Genomic DNA, 21468 nt, shown 5'->3' with positions numbered 1-21468 from the left:
AAAAAAAAAAAAAAAAGACAACAACAAAAAACAAAAACAACCCCCCGCCCAATCACTCAGTGTCTTTCAGCACTGTTAGACACACTTGGATGCATGTCTTGTAATCTCCGTATGATGTGCTATCTTGGAGTGAGTCCTCAGTGTGTCAGTAAGGTGACAGTACAGACAGCACAGAGAATGAGAGATGACAGCATCTTCTTGTCAGTCCCTGGCTGATCTCTGGCACTACCCGTGCTATGCCATGCTGATCGATCTGTTCTTCTGAAACCTCTTCAGCCTGTTTGCTGCAGCAACTACATTGAAATGTTTCTGCAATAACAAACAGACTGATTAGTCAGCAGACTGGAGATTTGTTTGATAGAAAACAAATCAAACATACAAAGTCATGATTCTTTTGAACTGTGTGTATATATATATATATATATATATATATATATATATATATATATATATATGTGTGTGTGTGTGTGTGTGTGTGTGTGTGTGTGTGTGTGTGTGTGTGCGCGCGTGTGTGTGTGCGCGTGTGTTGTTTTGTTTTGTTTTGTTCTGCTTTGTTTTGTTTTGTTTTGTTCACTTAACTTGACTGACCTACCTTCTGCTGACCTGATTCCAGTTAGTGAAGTCAAATGGGTTAAGTATCTAAGGTCAGCATTGTTCAACAACAAAAAGCACAATATATTTTTAAAGCATTCTACCTTTAAGATGAGGACTATACATAGTCTGGTTCAGACAGAACTGGTCCAATATGTGTTCGTGTTATGTAACATGCCAGAATGAACTAGATGCCCCATTCTTCTTACCTTCCATTGCCGGTGGGCAGCCAGATAACGCTGCAGCCGTAATTGGGACTTAAGCCGTACCTTTTGCCTCTTAGCTTTCTCCTCCAGGTTGTTCAGCCAACTGTGTTTCATACATCCAGATGCACTCAGTCGACTGCTGCAATTGAGCATAGACACAAAGACAAAAGCCTTCGTGACATGCCCAAGATCAATAATCAAGTGTACGCCACAAAATCTGCCTCGAATACAAAGAGTGCTTTATATAGTAAATCAACAATGGTAGCAGTAGAGTAGCTTAATACATCTGAGTTCAAAACCACTAAAAATGAACACTCAAAAGCTATAATAAAACTACAGTGGAACAGGGAGTTCTGATAGTCACATGGCAACAGTTTCTCTATAAGAGAGGGATGATACCTAAGAACACAAAGAACACATTTATTAGATTAATTCTCATAGAGAGAAAAAAGGTTGCACAGGAATAAAAAAAACAAAAAAAAACAAAACTGCACCCTACATTACCATTAGATTTTATATGAGCAGTGGTCCACTGTTCAAAGAGCAGTCACTGCACTAAAATCGTTGTAACATTTTAAAGAACACGCAATGCAGCCGAACACGGACATCCCATTAGCAGTCATCAGCTAAAAGCTTTGATATCCTGGTGTACGTATGTTTAAGCAGGGTGTGTGTGTTTGTCATTGGTTAACGGGTTACGCTGCAGGCATGGCGAAGGGAGAGAGCGGGTTACGTGGGTGTCTGGTGCGTCATTAAGTGCACTCTTTCACAGATTACTTGATCATTAACAATGACACCACGCTCAAGCGGGGCAGAATGGTGCCACATGTCAGCTCTGTGCCCACCCTTCGACACCTGCTGTGGCAGCCTGCTATTGTCTCATGCCAGCTGAGCAATAAACAGGCTCAGCGTGGGAGCAGGCATCTGTCTTTAGTACCGTGACGTCTGCAGACCCTAAAATACACCCTTATATGTCAAACCTCTGCATTGCGTGTCCACTGGATCCCTTTTTTCGTTTTCCTTTATTGAATAATTTCTCCCTTTGTTGTCGCTGTTAATAACACAGCGTGCATCCTGTTTCTCTGTAAATAAAAAAGCCCCATTTCATCAGGGGCTGTCAGTTGGATTTGATTCCAAAGAGATGGAGAGAGAGACGGGGGGGGGGGGGGGGGTTAAGGCAAGAAAGTGTAGAACTGGTACTAAAGAGTTCAAATGAAGGAATACCATTTGGCAGGGATGAGCAGTCTGGAGATGAAGTCTTTGGCCTCCTCTGATACGTTCTCAAATGACTCAGCATCAAAGTCCCAGTTTCCATGAATAATGTTGTTCATAGTCTCTGTGTCACTGTCACCCAGGAATGGAGAAAGCCCACTCAGACTGAAATTCAAAGGCAAAAGCACTTTATGAGAACATAACCCAGAATGCTTTTTATTTCTTGAGCTTTCCAGTATCTATAAAAAGAAAGGCAAGATGCGACGTTTTTTCTCATTGCGTTTTGTGTCTTTATAAGGCATTCATTTCCAATGAATATTTAACTTCATAGCAATGGCGCTTCATCCCTCAGGGCACTGCTTTTGGTTAGTGTCACGCTTGAATCCATTCTAAAATGAGGGCAACACGACACTCACACAACACCCAAACATGAACGTGTTAAATAGACAAGAATAATTGAATTAACACTTTGGAGCCCCGTATAGTAACAGGTATTTGGGCCTCTAGGTGGTGTGAAGTAGGTCAAACTCACATCCCGGGTGGGAATTAGCTCTCCTGAGGCCTTTTCAACAGCTGTGAGGTTATTAACATTAATTGAATCAGTGCACCACCTTTGAGGCTTGCATAGCAGAGGGTCATTTGAGGCTAGGTTAATTTTTGATATGATAGCATGTTTACAACATAAGCAACAGTGTGAGGAGACACAGTTAAAGAGGAACGTGATGTCTATTTTTTGTTTGTGCGTGTGTGTGTGTGTGTGTGTGTGTGTGTGTGTGTGTGTGTGGGAGGGAGGTGGAGTAGAGTCAAGGGGACATTGACTACAAAAAGGCACAACTGCCTTTGTTGTTGCGTTGGAACACATAAAATGTTTTGAGATGCTTTTAACTTGCTGACAGAGTCCAGTGGCCTTTTCATAATGAAGATGCGCGGTACTCTCAGCTGAGCTTTCTGAAGTTCAGCTTCTATGGGCTCAATATTTGCATTTTTCTTTTCATCTTTCCATCATCTGAGAGCATAGCAATAATATACCATTCCCCCTGGCAGAGGAATCTCTTAGAAAGTGGAGCAGTGTAATACGTTTGTATTTCCCCTCCTCTCTTCACTTTTCATCATCACACCCTGCATGGTAGCTTTCTTTGACTTGTGATTCCTCTTATTACTCTCTCTTTCTCTCCACACACACACACACACACACATATATATAAATAATATATGTTATATTAATATATACATATATTAGCATTTATACAGATATTGTAGTGTGTGATCTAATAATGGGTATTATATTACAGTGCTGTAGCACAATTATTTGGAATAGTTTAGAAACATAGATTTACAATGATTTATGTGCGTAAAGTGTTCTAGTGGTCTGTGATGTTGATACAGTGACAGGCTAGGTAGGGACTCACAGCATATAGGTGATGACTCCTACACTCCACATGTCTGTAGGAAATGACACAAAGTCATAGTTGACCACTTCAGGTGCCAGAAATTCTGGGGTCCCGAAATTGACCTTAAGTTTCTCCCTGGGTCTGTACCTACAGAAAGATGGCCAAAAAGTTGAATACTGACTTTCTACCACCCTGTGCATTACATTTAGTGCTAGAGGATACTTTCTGATAAAATTTAAAATCGGTTTTAAGAATTTGTATCCCTTGCATATAAATGTAAATGTCCGTGATTGCACACACACACTGTGAACAGTGAGCAGCAAATTTGTTCTCTGCATTTAACCCATCTAACACACCAGTAGTGAACACACACACCAGACGCAGGAGCAGTGGGCAGCATTCCTTGCGCCTGGGGAGCATTGGGGTTAAGTGCCTTGCTCAAGGGCACACAGGAGTGGGAACTGGCAACCCTCCGGTCACGGGCCCAGTTCTCTAACCTTTAGACCACGGCTAGACCATGATTATATCATTATGAATATAATTCATAATGACAGGGTGTTTTGTAAAACTTTTTGGCATGGCAGGCTTTCTGCATGCAGTTCTGAAAAGATCAAATATTATCAAGAAAATGAAATCAGCCTGTCCCCCACCCTGCCCTTCCTTTTCCATCAGTCAATCTTTCTGTGAATCACTGCAAGAAGGGGGGGGGGGGGGTCGCCATGGTAACAAAACCCAGTGTGGGACAGTATGACAAACACACATCAGCAGTGTGAATGAAAGAGTGTATGGATCACGGATGTGTAGGAGGGAAGGAGTGAATGAGTAAGAGAGAGAATATTAAGAAGGCTAAAGGACAAAGAACTGTCAGTGATGGTAATGTGTCTGTAGATGCATTAACGAACATGAAGTCACTTACTTTCTAGCAAGTCCAAAATCAATGATCTTGATCTGGTTCCCTGTGCTATTGACACAGAGGATATTCTCAGGCTGAAAGAAAGATCAAAGGAATCATCATCATCATCATCATCGTCGTCATCATCATCATTATCATCATCTTCGTCATCATCATGTAACACTTATGATGGTACTATTAATAAAAAATGTCAGGAGAATACTGAATACATCAAAGACAAAATTTTAAAACATTTAAACAGCACATACCACACCTGACAACTTGTTCTGTTAATGTATGACTGGATTTGAGCAGCCAACACAAGATACCGCTCCAGTCATGTCATTCAACGCAGGCATGACAGACAGATTGTTCATGCTGACATAATGAGTGATTTAAAGGAGGAGCATTGGCGAGGGGTACGTGACACTGCTAGGAGTGATAAGCTAGAGTGTATCTCAGAGAGAGAGAGAGAGAGAGAGAGAGAGAGAGAAAAAGAACATTACCTTCAGGTCTAAATGGAGAATGTACTGCTGGTGGAGGTACTGAACCCCCTCACAGATCTGTCGTGTAAAGACGATGGCATCTAGCTCGGTCAGCTGGAAGTTGTCATCAACGATGCGGTCAAACAACTCACCGCCCTCCACGCTGTGGAAAATCAGACAAGGCACATCGAGAGAGAGAGAGAGAGAGAGTTTAGACCCACTGTTTGCATGTAATTAAATCCATTTTTAATTCACAGAGTAATATTATACCCTGCCAAAAATATTTCTTGAATAGAAAAAGTTTTGGCACAGAACAATGTCCACTATTTGTTCACTGGCATAGGAGTTCCTCTAACACTTTAAAAGGTGATTTACTGCAGCTGAAGTCCAGACTGGTGTTAAACCACATCTGAAACTTCAGCCTCAGAGATATTGGTAATAAGATATGATCTGCATGCTGACAAACAGAGTTGATCTCATAGAAAGGATCCAGAGGACTCAGATAGGTCCTGGAGTAACTTACATTTTCAGTAGATTTTTATCTGGGAAACTAACTGAGGGTCAGGTAATTTAAGTTTAGGAATCTATTGTCCATTTCTGATATCAGAGTACAGTCAATTCAAAACTCAATGAAATTCAGTTCTTGATGCACTTTTACTTTTCAAAAGCTTTTTGAATGGTGCAATTAACATCTTTTGAGTGTTTTGAATGGACTCTAATCAGAACACGGCTTGTTTAAATAAACACGATATTTGTTTTAGTAAAACAGGTTGGCTTAAATCTTCCAATGCAGTGTTCTGGTGTTAAGTGGTGCATGTGGGTAGGCGGGTACTGTCAGCTTCTTTCAATGTTTTGTTTAAAAAAATGTGTAGTAAGAGGAGAATGCCATGCTTTGATGGAACGCCAAAAAAAAAATCAAAGCCCTTTTGAGATAATACATGAAAAAAACAGCTTGCAAAAGATTAATTAACTCATTTTGACAGCTTTGAAAATGATGGGGAGACCATCTTTCATAACATAAATATGTTGACAGTTTCATTCATTAACTGAATAAAAGTAGGAATACTCACTACTCCATGATGAGGGTAAGATTCGTCCGAGACTCAAAAGCATCGTACAGCTGAATCAGATTCACGTGATTTAGCTGGTTCATCACCCCAATCTCATTCTTCACCTCCTCCTTAGGACATGTAGGGAAAGAGAAGGAGGGGGAGAGAGAGGGAGAAAAATAGTGACAAAGTCAAAAAACCCTGCAAAAGGAAAATCAGAGTTAAATTGAGTCGTTTTTTTTTTTGGGGGGGGGGGGGGGGGGGGGGGGGCTCTGTCAGAACAGTCTAACTCCTTTTCAGACACCGAAACTCACCGACAGGGCGACTGTGCTTAAAATATGTGCATTTTTTAAAGAACAGGAGAAGCATAGCGAGAAGAAAATGGACTCATTTAAAACAGAAAGAAGCGCTTTCTGATTTTCAGAGAATTATGTAAAGTTTCAGATGTGATCAAGCCATGGATGAGGGTTTTTTTTTTTTTTTGAGAATAGAGAAAAGCCTTCATTGAAACCTGTTTGAAAAGATGAAGACTGACACTCTGTGCCAGACTAGTAATTGCCTGCCATGGTTGGTCTGGGACTTCTTATACACACCTCTGCCTATGACCCTGGAAATCCAGTCAATTATCATGTTTAGGAAGGTTCTCCCTCTCTCAGTTTAAATGGATAGTGGAGGCAGCCTTAGACAGCTCATCACTGGGTACGTGCCACCACTGTACAGGAGTCTCTCAAAAGTTAAAAGTAAGTGTGTGTGTGTGTGTGTGTGTGTGTGTGTGTGTATGTATGTGTGTAAGAGAGAGAGAGAGGGAGAGGGAGAGTGAAAGAGTGAGAGAGGGAGAGAGACAGACAGATAGACAGAGAGAGACAGAGAGAGAGAGTATGCACACATTTCTGCTATGCTGTTTATCATCAACTTGTCCACTTATCCAGAACACACAATACACACTTGGACTATCAAAGAAAATGCTTTCAAATCCCCTGTTCCTACTGCTTGGATTTTGTAGAGTTACAAACCATTTCCCAAGAGTAAATGTGAGTGTTTTGAGGCTCTGTACTCATTAGAGGCTTCTGCATGTTACTGGGTAAAGAGGGAGGTAAAAGTAGAGGCTGAAAATACATGACATAACTGTGCTATTAGAATGAACTCCATCATTAGAAATAAATACAGTAACTTGTCGAATGCTTTAGCTATGAGAGCAGAGGAACTGTTGATGGCTTGTTGATGAGATTTGATAGAAACATAAACAGGAGAGGTTTCCTTGTGAGAAATACAGATAACAGATTAAATGGCTGAAATGGATGAAAATACTATATGTGTCTTCATCCACATGACAAAGTAAGGTGTGTGTGTGTGTGTGTGTGTGTGTGTGTGTATTTGTGTGAGTTTGTGTTTTGAGCAAATGGAGTAATTTAACATGTCCTCAGCAGGGGGTTGGGATGTTGTTATGGTAACGTTCTCACAAATCAAACTCAGAGGAAGGGAATAACAAACAGCTTATGGAGAAAGAGCTAAAAGGATGAGCAGATAAAAAGATACGCACCCTCTCTTTTAGTCCTTTTACTTTAATGATTTTGGCTGCCAGTGTAAGACCAGAGGATAATTCTGCACATTTATGGACTTGACCAAATCGCCCTCTGAAATGTACAAAAAACACACAAACACCACACACCATCAGAGCATGTGGTTACAACCAATACAGTAACTCTCTCTCTCTCTCTCTCACACACACAAATACACACACACATGCACACACACACACACACACACACACACACACACACACACACACACACACAGTCCATTAGAACGTACTCTTGCCTTCTCCTGTGCAAGGTCTAGATTTGATATTTACCATTTCACTGAGGAACTGATCATCTAGATATCATTTTATCCGAGTTTGTTTGTTTATCTCTGTCAGATAGTGAGAATCTAAGATGGCTGCTGCTGAATTTGTATAAAGGCCAAAGCAAATGGATCTGCTCCGCACCTGCCCAAAATAACCTCCTGTCCCCACTGTGTCCAAAAACACGAGCTGTCGTTTATTGGTGGCTGGTGCAAGGGGGGATTATGAACTTCATCTCTGTATTCCAGTTGTCCTGCTTGACTGCTATATGCTATCTGCCACAACCTCCACCCCCCCCCCCCCCCCTCCACCACCCTACCATCGCATGCTATCTCTTGCCCAAGTCTCCTTTGCAAGTGTTCCCCTGTTTATCTGTGAGCATAGCGGCGAGTTAGCCCTCACTCCAGCCCTTATCTTCATGGCCATTGTTAGCAGACATAATTGGTTAAATGCCAGGCTGACACTGCACTGATAGCCAAGAGTTAAAAATATCCAGGACTCGACTCTTACAAAAGGTGCAGAGACTAAGGCAAAACAGTAGGGGTCAGCGAGACTAAAATGCATAGTTCATTCTATCGTGCAATTGGTTCTCTGTTCTTTCCAAGGTTTCATGACTTTTGCCCTTCAAATTTCTGTCACAGACTAACCTAGACAGTACTACTCAGAAATGTGCATCTGCATTTTTGAGATAATTTGACCAGGTTTGTATTCGATTCATTGGAAGCAATGCCAAATCAAAAATTATGCATTAAAACTGGGATAGTTTATGTACTGGAATAGTTCCCAGCACAGAAAAAGAGCTGACTGAATGTTTGACTGCTTTTGAACACTTTTTGAAATTCACCTATTAAAGTGTGCACTATCAGATCTCTTTTGTAGTTGGCATATATGGGTAATTAATATTCTTCACCTATGTAGGCTGATCATTGTGATTTAGTTACTTCAAAGTTACAGCCTATATCCGCATGTTGTTTCCACAACACCCTGTATGTTAATGGTTAGCATCAGCACCAGTAGAATGTATGGGGCCAATGAAGTTAAACTGAGCCTATAGTTACCAGTTACCAGTTACAACTGATATACACCTTGAAAATTCAGCAGTTCACCTTAGAGTAATGTGGATTAGCATAAAGCATGAAAACATTTGACATTTGTCATTTTCTTGAAAGTGTGGTTTTATCTGTACTGCAGTAAGAGATATTTCCTGTATCTGACAAGGATTCGGACAAGTGGTAACAGAACTCAATCAACAATTTAACAATTAGAGTGAACTTGACCCTGACTAATATCAGCCCAAATTTATGTCACCCTGAAAGAGCAGATTGAGACTGACACCTTAAGAGTCATTTTCATTCCACTCTGTGTAATCAGAAATGGTATTTTAAATGATTCTCTTCATAACACAATGAATTATTCCCTTTTTAAAGTGGAGCTGGCAATTTACAGCGCGTTAAATTGAACTGACAGTAGATGAGTCATTTGCAACCTTCTTGACATTTTCATCTTCCCTGGATCAAACTATTGCCATACCTCACATAGTGTATCTACTGTTAAATATGGAACATCGCTTTATCCATCTCATCGGGTTTGGGTGGACAGCAGTATAACTGGTAAAGGAGTGACTCACTGGGCATTTTGTGATTAATTAACAGTGAGAGGTCCTATGCAGATGTTCAAGAGGTTTATTCCACAGGCCTAGAATTAGACTTAGAGGAGCTGTACTCACCCGCCTAGAAGCTCATTGGGTTTGACAGTATAATAGGAGCCCATGGGGACCTGTTTGGCACTCACAATACGATGCTCAAAGGGAGCAGGCTGAGGTGGACAATCATCTAAAAAAAAAAAAAGATGGAACGATGAGAAAATTGCTGGTGTTCCCAGATAAGTGGATACAAAATAGTAAACTGTTTTACGGGCAAATTAAGATACAAAGAATTTTTTCAGTGGTGCCCTTACGGTGTATTTCTCAATACGATTCTTAACTTCAAATATTAATAATTCCAATCAAACTATAAAAAATAAATAGTTCCAGTCAAAAATGCTGATTGGCCAACTGGCTTGTAGCCATGCTTCAACCCCAGCAAAGTCACACCTATGATGCACTGGTAACCTTATTTTAATCACAGCTGTGCTAACTAATTCGAAGGTTACCGAGGCTACCTGTCAGCTATCTATCTACAGCTATTTATCTACCTGTCAGGGGTTAACACCATAGAATTATGATCTCCATTGTCAGCATGACAATTTTGTGAAATAGTGACAGTACAATTAATAGCAACATTGAAGCATTTTGACAATACTGTAATCATTTTGTAAAATCAATGAAGCACTCCAGGCTGTGAGTTGTTGTGAATGTAATCGCAGTTTAAGAGTCCAGGCTCTATATTAATGAACACAGTCTTGAGTATGTTGCCTTATATTTTCAATGTCACATAATCTGTAATTTGTTGTGTTGCGGCTGTAAAATTAGCCTCTGCCACTGCCACTCTGTTATGTTTTTTTCTAGATTAAGCTGTGAGGCCAATGGTTTTGAACCATTCATGCTCAAATGTGAACATTTAACAAAAAAAAAAAAAATTGTTTCATCTCAGAGTGGTAGCAAATACTCACCAATGATAAGCAGCTGTACATCAGGCATTTTGCTCAGAGCAGCAGCAGTTAAGTTTGGCGTCATAGAGGTGGATGACATGGGATTTAGGGCTGCGCTGTCTTTGACACTGTCAGAGCTGCTCTGTGGGGTTTCCTGAGTTGTGTCCACAGATTCGAATTTGATGTTCTGGGGGCTTAATTGAGAGTCTGATTCATCCCCAACCTGCTCTGACTGGGCTGTTGCCATGGAAGTTTCCACAGAAACTGTTTTCTGTAGAAGCATGTCCTCCTTCAGTTCCTCTTTTTTGTTTAGGTTTTCCTCGGAAGGAAGCTCCGGCTTATCTGTTTCTTCTTCCTTCTTCTCCTGCTCATCATGTTCTAGGACTGAGGGTTCAAATAGGAACTCACAGATCTGGGAGTCTTCTATCTGACCAGAAGTCCTGATTTTTTTTTTTTTTTTTCAACAACAAAAAAAAAATTAGTTCATTTATGTGAGTTAAAGTGTTTTGTTTATCCTGTTTATACAAATGATTTTCAGAAGGCGATTGTCCAATGTATATGCATCATACAAACCTGAATTGATCTGAACTGATCGGAGAGACATTGAACTGATCTGAGGTAAAGTAAATCCTGTCAGCCTGGACTGAATTGAATTGAATTGAATTGAACTGAATTGAATATATAGGTTCTGCAGTTTAATGTTTTGTTTTAATGCGTACAGCTGTTGCATAAAATAACATTTAATGATTAAAAAAAGAAAACATTTTTTGAAAATGTGATGTAACATGAATCCACTGTTGTCCATGTCCTTGGGGCTGAAGCCTCACATGGCTCAGATTAACCTCTCATATGACAGAACAATGTCCTTTTTTACTCAGCAACATCTGCATGTACAATAATACATCAAATGAAAGCATATCTCTCTACAATTGTGCTGAGAGCCTGCTGCTTCTCTATCTCCATTAACTCTGACCATGAAAACACAATTTTTAATCAAGTCTCATGAACGCTTCTGTTTCTGTATCGAGTTCTATAATTTAGTGCAGGCATATGTCTTTGTTCAGCTTGGACAATATGATCTGAGAAATGAGAAATACTTCAATATTTTTTTTAATTTAGCCTAGGCTTGCATTCAGTCATTTGTATAGTATTCAGTTACAGGTATATCTTTACTCCTGTACTTCACCTGTACCATTTTAATTACGTGTAAATGGATGTTTGAGAGTGCTTGAAACAAAAAGTGTGTAAGACAGATGAATAGTAACAGTGTGTGTGCTTTCGTGTGGCTGTCAGTTAAATCAATTCATTTCCATTGAGATAGATGTTGGTAGCTGTATTTCAAACCAAGAAGAATGACTGGGTGAATCAGGTGAGAACGTGAAATTTCTCTTGAAGCAACAAGACAATATAAAGCAACAAGTATAAATACTATAATGAAAATCCTCAATTTTGAATTCAGATGCAGAGCCCCTGTGGCCTTAGCAGGTGACCAAGATTCCACTGGAGTTAGTATTCCTACAATACTAGCCGTAGTACAGATTAAATCAATTAAATGTCAAAACCTTCAAACAGTGATAGCTGATGTGAGGTCCCGACACCAGACAAAGGATAAATGCTTGCACTGAGTCCGAGTTATCTGTAGTAGTTTGACACATCTTACCTCTCAGGCTCAGAAATTGTTGCTTCCTCCACATCTGTTGTCATAGTAACAGCCTCTTCCTCAACTGCTTGCACAGCTATGCTTTGATGTTCTAACTTCATACCATCATGCACCTCTGCAGTCCCAGCCTCGCCCTCAGCTTTGGGGGCAAAGGTCTGGACCCTAGTGGGCTCTCGGCTCTTTAGGGTGACCTCTTTAGCCTTCCGCTGGACTTTGCCAGTTCCCTCACCTCCACTGACGGGGCATGGTGGATCAGAATAACCTAGCTCTGTTTGGGACAGGCCTGAAGGTGCATCAGAAGCTTCTGGAACCTTCTTCTCCTGTGCCTGGGGTTTGTCTGTGTAGGGAGAGGACAGTCAAAGTGGAGCAGTAGTGACATGGTGAAACAATTTAAGCCAAATTTAGAGATTTGGGCTAAGGAGAAATTGTTTCATTACATATTTTTGAAAATTAAATCAAAGATGGAGTTAAGGGGTTCCATTTTTAGGCAAAATTTCAAGAGTTTCTATAATCTACATTCACTGGTGTGTATTATGTACACATCACTAGAGTTCATTTATTGCTGGCAAACTGGCTGTGTGCAAAACACACAGTGGCAAATGTGTCTTGTGAATCCCATTTTACGATGTTTTCAAGATACCAGTGCACATGATCTCACAATTTGTGATTTGCAAAATGCTTCGAGCAATGTCATGTAAAAAGGCCTGAATGCCTCAAGGTGGGGTTTATAAGCAGAGTTATCACTGTGAATTTTTCATATGATGTTGTTAGCTTCTAATGCAATTTTACCTGTAAATGTTTTGTTGGCATCCTCTGGAACTTGCATTTCACGATGACAAACATCCACTTTGAGCTTTGCATCATTGCCATCTGGTTTATTTTTCTGTGAGAGAAAAGAACAAATTTGTCTTTTGTTTTTTGGTTTTTTTGCATGAGTGAATTTCATCGCGAGCATGTCAAAAACACATTTTCATTTCAACTTGCCAAAAGGACTAGTGACCTTTAAAACATCTTCCTCCTGTTCTTTTGTTCCAGTAATTAACTACATTATAAGAAGACCATAACCACACAAGTAATGATTTCAAACTGCCAGCCTTGTGCTCTTTCACATTGTATTTGCTCAAAAAAAAAAAAAAAAGTTAACCCACAGCTTCAAAAGGCCTTACAAAGAGTACACTGGAAAACAGAGGCCATGCTGTTATAAACACCAGAGAAGGGGGGAAAAAGTGCTTCAGCCTGTTTTTACAAAGTGACCAAGTTTCATATTGGAAGTATGTCCTTAAAACAGACAGAAAGATTAAAAAAAAGGGATGTAGATTGAGAGGTACACAGCAACTAACACACCAAACACTAACCAAGCCAAGCCTTCAAGGGCCTCATCCATGACGCACCAGCATAAGACACACTATAAGTGCACAAAATTCAATATACACTGTAAATGTGCAGAAAAGGTTATATACTTTATGTTGGATTGATAAAGAATTTAGCTTACAGTACAATATAAAGCCAACAGACAACAATCAGTGACATACTTGAGACAGCTGTGATTTGAGCAAAGATGTTTTCAAACCAATAAATGTTTCCTGTTGAATGTAAGTCTTTCATAGTACAAACACAGATCAGAAGAAAAAGGTTAGGAAATCACCATATACAGAGATAAATTTCTAGACATTCGTTGTAAGGCTGTAGTTGCATTGCTTTTGTGGTGCTCAACGGTTAAGGTGTCGTATTGCCCACTTAACAATGAAACTCCGGCATCTGAAAACAGATCTGGCAATTAGAGCATAACGGCCTTGCCTCCCCTTCACAGAGACTAAACTAACCAAACTCAGACATGCTGGTCTGTAAGCGGATCTGTTGCTCCGAGGCATGTGTGACAGAAATGAGTTATGGGTCTAGAGTGTGTGAGAGGTGACGCTGTTTTGGTCCTGTAATGGCATTCTTTATTCATATTCCAGTTTAACGGATTTTACGTCATCTGATGAAAAATGCACCAGTCTGACAATGACATTAGTGAAACTGAGTATGGTATAACATTTTCACAAGATTTGAAACATCATTCAGTTGTTTTAGTTTTAATGGAATTTCTGAAGTTAGAGTAAACTGTGTGCTTTTGACACATACTATGAAGCCTTTCTTTTTGGTTTGTTTGTTTTGTGTTTTTTTTAATGCTGTATTTGCCTCATGGGAAGTTTTGTCTTACGAAACAACTAGCTTGTTTTCTTCACTGAGCAGCTGAGCAAATGTTGTCCAGACAGCTGCTCACTCATATGAGTCATCCAGGTTAAATACCTTCACACAACAAGGCCTCTCCGAACAGACACCACAACTGTCGGTGAATTTGAAATAGGAACTCCATAAAACCTTACAAGTGGTAAAATATCAAACTTAGATAACATGTCGCATTGGCCAGTAAATGAATTTCCACACCTGCACTACTGATAAGTAAATTGCATTCATTTCACCATATCTGTATAAAACCATATCTGTATAATGTATTCTGGCCCTAAACCAGCAATCTGAAATCAGAGGACCAACTTATTTTAGTCATAGTGTTTCAGAAGGTGAGGAAATAAATGCAGAAGCTTCTTGCACAAAAGATATGACTCAAGCACTGATTCTGAGCTGACCTACTCAAAGAAAATGAATGCGCTACTTTGTTGTGATAGTGCTCTTCTTGGAAACTAATCTAAAGTTTCTGTGTGTGTATGTTTTTTCTGTGTGTGTGTGTGAGAGTGTGTGTGTGTGTGTGTGTGTGTGTATATCTTTGTGTATGTGCATATGTGTGCACAAGTGTTCACTGACCTCCTCTTCAACATTGTCCAGCAGGCCTTGCCTCCTCCAAGGTACTATGCCGTTTAAAATGAATTCGACAATCTTCGAATTACGGAAAGCCTCCGCCACATATCCCAAGACTTTATCTAGAGTTGACACAGAGCTCTCAATGTTTTCGATTTTCTCCCTCTGTTTCTGCCCATCCTGTTTAAGGCCCTTAAGCAGAACCAGCGTCTCCCCACAGAGGACCCTGACCTCTGATAGCAGTGCTGGATCGTCGCCCTCTCTCTGATTTGTACCCTGAGTATTAGACGTCTGAAGACTCTGTCTAAATTGACCAAAGTCTTTCTCCAGCGTCCCCAAGCCTCGGCAAACCATGTCCAGCCTTTGCAGTATTTCAGTCTGGGTACAAGCTATTTGTTCAACCCTTCCTTCCAACAAGTTCAGTTTCGTCTCCACGCTGCTAAAGCTATTTAGTAGAGAATTACTAGGTTTCTTGACTGCCCCAGAGGACGCTCCTGTGTTGTCCAATCTCCCACCATCATACATCTTGGCAATACAAGTCGCCAGAGTCTGTTTGTTACTCATCGTTAGAGATAAGTGGCGAGGAAAAACAGAGAAATAAAAAAGGGCTAGAGAAAAACCCTCTGCCACAGAGTAACAAGAATAAGAGACTTGTCTAGTTTAGCTGGTCCACCTCCTGCTGTTTTGCAAGCTTCTCTGAGGTGTTGGTGTTCTCCGCACAAAACAGGCACCTCAGCCAAACCCTGTTGTCAGAATGTGCCAGAGACATGACACCACTTAAATAAACACCTCCATGGGAGTATCTTATCTTGCCACTTCTATTTTTCCTCCAGTGCTCCCCTCCTCTCTCTCTCTCTCTCTCTCTCTCTCTCTCTCTCTCTCTCTTTCTCTCTCTCTCTCTCTCTCTCTGGCTAAGGGCTTTTATATGACCTAGCAGGCCCCAGTGTCTGCCAAAGTTCCAGTGGACTCTTGACGTCACCAAAACATTTAAATTCACCTCAGCAGATGCTGTTGACAGGTAGGCATGCAAAGAATGCCCTTTTGAAATGACTACCCATATGCCGCAACAAAGAAATATGTGGAGTTGAACACTGGCAAGGTTGTTGTTCAATGTGGTCACCTTTCTGTGTTTTTAAACTTTACAGTTAGGTTTACCTGTGAGGCTGAAGCTTCATTTCCCTCTGTTTCAGGGGGTTAACAATGTCCTCCCCACAGGCTGGAACGTGACTTAACTTTAGCTGACTTCAACACTTTAACAAAAATAACTCCGGAATGATGATAAATGTCATGCTGTACTCTCTCTCTCTCTCTCTCTCTCTCTCTCTCTCTCTCTCACTGCAAGAAGTTTCTGGGATTGAGCTCTTTATTGGTGTATGTGGATTGGTTGCTTGGGGAAACATAAGAAGTATCCTAACAGTCAGCTTGGGGTCATTACCCCCTTCTATCTTCTGAATTATGGAAAGTTGCATTGCATTGCTAGAAATGTTCAGATCTCAGATACACCACAAAAGGCAGCTCATTGGTAGTTAAGATAAGGATTTATGATTTTGAGTCTGCCCACATTTTCTGACAAGTGACAAATGACCCGACATCAGTCAGGCATTCATGATATCAATGGGAAAACGCAATATTATTAAAATAGCAATGTAACTGCGAACAAGCAGAAAACATTTGGTTAGCACCATTCCTTGGCTTAAAGGCCATGCCCCCATACCACACAAATAAGCAGAATCACACCATTGTGACAGATAGTTAGCCAAACAGTTAGTCTGTGCGTTTAGAAACTTCAGGAGGTCTAAATCCTTGAGACTTTAGAGATTTATTTCACAAAAGGCCCTCACACAGTCACCTAATGGAGTTGTCCCTCAGGCCCTGTACTATGGGCAGAATGTAAGCCAGGGACTTTATTTAGAAATCCTTCCCAGATGGGACAGGACTTTTGTGCCCTAATTCTGTGCCAGAGACCATCCACATGATAGATGACAATATTATGCAATGGAGCAGTGATGGAAATGTTCTACTGTGGTTCTGTCTGTTGTTGGAATGTGGCTTAGTGCTGTGGCTTTTCCATGGAGGCTTGCGTGTGTATTGTGATGTTTGTGTGCTCATAATGGGGGGTTGGGGGGGGGGGGGGGGGTGGAAGGGGTGCTAGGCATTCTGGTCAGTACAGAGATAAAATACTGCATCATTAACAACTTAATTTACTTGCTAATCGCGCATGGCTAGCCTATTAGCATGTTAGCATGTTTGGAGGCCTGGTGAATATGTGTTTGGCAATACAAAAGCTCATAAATAGTTTATTTCCTTGGCTCCACTGCTGCTGCCAAAACTGAGGAATGCAATGAAGCAATCTATGAATAGAGGGAGGGAGAGGGAGGGACAGAGAGAGAGAGACAGAGAGAGAGTGAGGAACCTCTGACATCTCTTTCATCTGACAGCATTATGTTGTCATATATTCTTCGCATTTTGTTTAAGTGATATGTCAAAGAGCACTTCCCCAGCATTACAAAAGTAAAATAAATAAATAAATAAATAAAAATTAAAATATTAAAATAAATATATAAATTAAATAGATTCAATGAGATTCAATTCAATGGACTGATTCTTAGCAGGAAAAAGAGACACAACATGTTTCTGAAGAGCACAAGGTCATGTATGATGACCAGAGGAAAACCTGGTGACCATTTGACTTCAGAGAGTAACATGATCTGAAGCTGCCCCCTTGACAGTGGAGCTGCTAACACCTGCAGGATCATTGGATGAGGTGTTGCATGAGGCCCGTGACTGAACTTCACGCAAACTTTGACATGGAAATGTAAGGTTCATTGAATCACGGATGTATGTGAACAAACAAATAAAGCCTCCAAATGCCAGTCATGCTAAGTGCCGCCCATACAAGCCGAACATGTGTTCTGCAATGATAAGTGGGGATCAGTGAATGATGAATAAGCACGACAGAATGTCTCCATATTGTTTTCACATTCCTGGATCTACATGATACCATCCAGAGCACAGTGGCGCACACTTAAGTTATTCTTAATGTAATTGCATTAGACCTCTTACATGTCATGACAGAGTTACATAATTTCTCTGAAATGTCTGGATATTTGCAATTCTCTCACTTTTAATGACACAGACTATACTGGATAAATGTGATTATTTTGGGTGAAAACTGCCTCTGCAAAATCACATTGTGCTCTTTCTTCTTCATCACACAGCCTTATCTTCTATGCTGTCGTCTATGCACAGGTCGGCCTTGGCAGAACCAGAGACAGTCCATCTGGAAAGGTTTGGAAATTTATTTCCAGCAAGTGTTTATTGCATTTAGGAGTAGAATCTCTCTGACCTTTGGCATTCAGATAAGATGCCAATAACACACACTGAGGCATTATGACTGAGAATTTGGCATTGTGTCTGAATGTGGGGTCGTCACCCAATGGGAGTCAAGAGGACATAAAAGTCCTGGCAATTAAATGATAGCGGGATGTCAAGAAATAAGGCTGGTGGTTTAAAGTGAGGCCAAACTGGAGATGAAGGAAAATGATGAGTATCTGAGGTAAAAATATATTTACGTAACAGTCATCTCATTGGCAAGAGAAGGTGCACCTGGGTGGGAGATATGATTTGGCAATTATGGAAGGTTCATGGCTGGTTTAGTGTGGTTTAGCCTTGGTTTATGTAAAGACGGTGTTAAAGTGGTAGTCTCAGTTTACAGTCTGATCCGTCTATACAAAGATACGTGATTCGGCAGAACATCCAGAGTCCCATAACTTCAAAGGACACACAGCAGCCTTGATAGATTCTGTTCCCTGTTCAATTTCCTACCCTGCCTTCACCTACAGAGCTTGTAGGATTTAATGGGTCGAGAGAGAGAGAGAGAGAGAGAGAGAGAGAGAGAGGCCACATCATAATCACCCCCACATACAGACGCTTTCACAGACACAGTCACTTTATCACTTTCTGAAACATATTTTCTCATCTGTTCTCTTTTAAACATGTATGACCTATTACATGCTTGCTCACTCCCCCATGCTCACCATACCTTTTCTAATTAGTCAGTGCTTGCTTTAAAAAAAGAAAGTTAACTAACTTTTAATCATGTTTGTGTCCTTTCCTTTTTGAGGGAAAAGGGGAGAGTCAATGAGTAAGTAATAGAGTTCAACTGAAATCAATGATCTGTGCTTTAAAATGCCTCAGATTTCCTTATCAAATCCAGTTATGTGCGGCATTGAACAGTGAATATAGTGCTTTCTCTGAAATCCCTTCAATTATTCAAACAGAAATGCACTGCACTTATTAATTCTACATATTGACACTAAAAATCAACAAGACAGGCTCCTAGTTCAGAGGTGATGCACATATTAGAATTAATTAAAATGCGCTGTCTTTTCTTGTCTGGAGAGAAAGTAAAATGAGTCTGTAGTGAAAAACCCATCCTGGCAAGACTAAAAAAGGATCGGTACCTATAATCATGTTGTTCATGTGTTCTTTCAGCTTATTACAAAGAGGTTCCTCGACCATCTCTTATGCAATTGGATAACACAAGCTTTGTTTTAAATGGATAAATACAAAGGAGCACCCACTGACAAGAGGGATTGTTTATGAATTTTTATGTTGTTGGTGATGATTGTTTATGATTGTCTGTGAGAGGGGGGGTTATGAATCAGTCTCTCTCTCTCTCTCTCTCTCTAATTCTTTAAGCTCTAACATCTGATTCATTATTTTCAACTAATTTGGATTCATGAATTTCTTGTGAGGAACCAATTAGTACACTAGTAGTGTTCAGTCCCCAAGGAAACAGTTTAAGTACATAGCAACATTTTTTCAAATAAACTAATACAATCCTTGTATTATTAGCCTGAGAAGTAATTATATTCCCTTTTTCTTGAAAAACAAAGCAAACAAACAAACAACAACAACAAAAAAAAAAAAAATCGGAAAAAAAGCAACAAAGAAACTCAGCCAGAGACAAACCTCGGAACGACTCGACTCATCCTTAACTGAGCAAAAACATAGATCCGCTTACCGTGAACTTGCGTATGTAGTCAGACACGGTGAAACCTCCCGTACTGAGAAGCAGAGATCTATACAGTGAAGTACCCATCATCCTAGTCTACTTTGAGGGTTAGTGGGACAAGCTCCTAGTCCATTCTCAGACTCCAACTCCCTCAAGAATAAAGTGTCTTAGAAGGCTGTGTACCAAGGAATTGTTGATACATTTTGGAGGGGACTGGCCACCCCTGGAAACATACTCTACCTTATCACACCACACCCCCCCCCCACCCACTCTGTCCTATCCAGCTGAGTACACTCACGTCCCCTCCCGATAGCGGAGCCCCCTCACCGCGGCGTAGAGCCCAGAAAGTACTTCCTGTGGAGAGATAGCAGCTGCCTGAGATTAGTGGAGGTATGCAGGAAATGTGAGAGTCTTTATTAATAGGGCAGAGATTTGTCTTTTTGTTTTGGGGACTGTCCCCAGTGAAAGCCTGGGGGGACTCTCCTCCACCTTTTCTCAGGAGACAGGACAGACCAAAGTTCCATGACAAATTTCAACACTCTCGAAAGGAGATGGAGTTTGATGAAGAGAAAAAACGTAAAAAGAGAAGCTGGGTAGGGGCATTTACATTACTTGCACTGGGAAAGTAATACCTGTGTAACAACTGGGAGTTATGTTTGTGTGTGTCCGCATCAGACCACCAGGGACCTGATCCCCGCCCACACACACACACACTCCGTTTGTTGAGGACAGTCTGTAACTGTGCGTCAGTCACACTTTAAATGCAGAGGCATCGAGTTGCGGCCCTCTTCTCCACTCCTCATAAGGCCTACATGAGCGTAGCTGGGGATGTGGGGGTGACACATTGTCCATTTTGGGGATCTCTCTATGCTTTCCAGAGAGCTTGAAAACCACAGCCACACCCTCTAGACCTTATCCAGTGAGTTTTCACCTCTCAGAGCAGTGTTTTTAGGACATTTGTGAATGGCTTCTGTAAGCGGGGAACTGTAGACAGGAAAAGTGGGTACACCTGATCACTCTAAGGCAACTTGGGACATTTCCTGCTGCACAAATTTCTTGGCGCGAGGACGAAAAGGAGATAACTGGGCCCATTGTCTTTTGGGCTGGTCACTATGGTAACGGTGAGCTCAGTGATGATGACAATAATGGAAATGATTATAATTGCATGGAATCCCAAGATAGAGGAAGTCAGAATAAGAATATCCAGTTTTGTCAAAGCACTTTTAGAAACGTTCTTTTTTTTTGGAACGTTGCGTTCATTTATGGCCCGCAGAATTTGTTACTCAGGCATCGATGCAAAGACTTCAGGGAAGAAGAAAGATTTCAACATATCTGTCTTCTAAACCTTAAGAAAAGAATTTTCTTTTCTTATTGTGCAGGTGACAGCAGATGTCAGAGTAAACAACACCCACTCCAGAGATAACAATGTCCCATTGTCATGACAATGCGAGAGTTCCATCATCCGGCAGTGCTGTGATAAATGTTGTGGACAGGTGGTCAGGGCAAGATCACAGACCAATCATGACTCAGCAACTTTCACTGTTTGGTTTTTTTTTTGCCTTTGTTTTGTGTTGTGATACCACCAGTTGCCAACTACTTGAAACAAATGAACAGAATGATCACTCTCTAGTTTATTCTGAGCATGACATTACAAAGTTCTGTCGGTGGATGTATAAATATTAACTCGACGAAAATTATGGAGACTGAACACTGGTGTAGACAGGGTCAAATTTT

General features: G+C 40.7%; 1 protein-coding gene across 1 annotated transcript; it reads right to left on the bottom strand.

The window, feature by feature from the left end:
- Positions 1–234: 234 nt before the first annotated feature.
- On the bottom strand, positions 235–15281 carry mylk3 (myosin light chain kinase 3). Its single transcript, XM_030794195.1, has 14 exons — positions 14724–15281; positions 12708–12801; positions 11919–12255; positions 11186–11226; positions 10280–10642; positions 9396–9501; positions 7367–7460; positions 5848–5957; positions 4799–4940; positions 4317–4387; positions 3419–3547; positions 2022–2174; positions 801–936; positions 235–309 (listed from the first exon to the last, which is right to left on the bottom strand). Exons 1-14 carry the CDS (start codon positions 15279–15281, stop codon positions 235–237), a joined length of 2409 nt encoding a protein of 802 aa, XP_030650055.1.
- Between the last annotated feature and the right edge of the window lie 6187 nt (positions 15282–21468).

This window comes from Chanos chanos, chromosome 2, assembly GCF_902362185.1.
Source record: "Chanos chanos chromosome 2, fChaCha1.1, whole genome shotgun sequence".
Taxonomy (NCBI): Eukaryota; Metazoa; Chordata; class Actinopteri; order Gonorynchiformes; family Chanidae; genus Chanos; species Chanos chanos.
This window is presented reverse-complemented; position numbering and strand designations above follow the sequence as displayed.

Coding starts and splice junctions, on each gene's coding strand:
- mylk3 (XM_030794195.1), bottom strand. CDS start 15,281: ATGAGTAACAAACAGACTCTGGCGACTTGTATTGCCAAGATGTATGAT. Junction 7,461..9,395: donor CCCAATGAGCTTCTAGGCGG/GTGAGTACAGCT, acceptor TGTACATTTCAG/AGGGCGATTTGGTCAAGTCC. Junction 3,548..4,316: donor GATTTTGGACTTGCTAGAAA/GTAAGTGACTTC, acceptor ATCTTTCTGTAG/GTACAGACCCAGGGAGAAAC.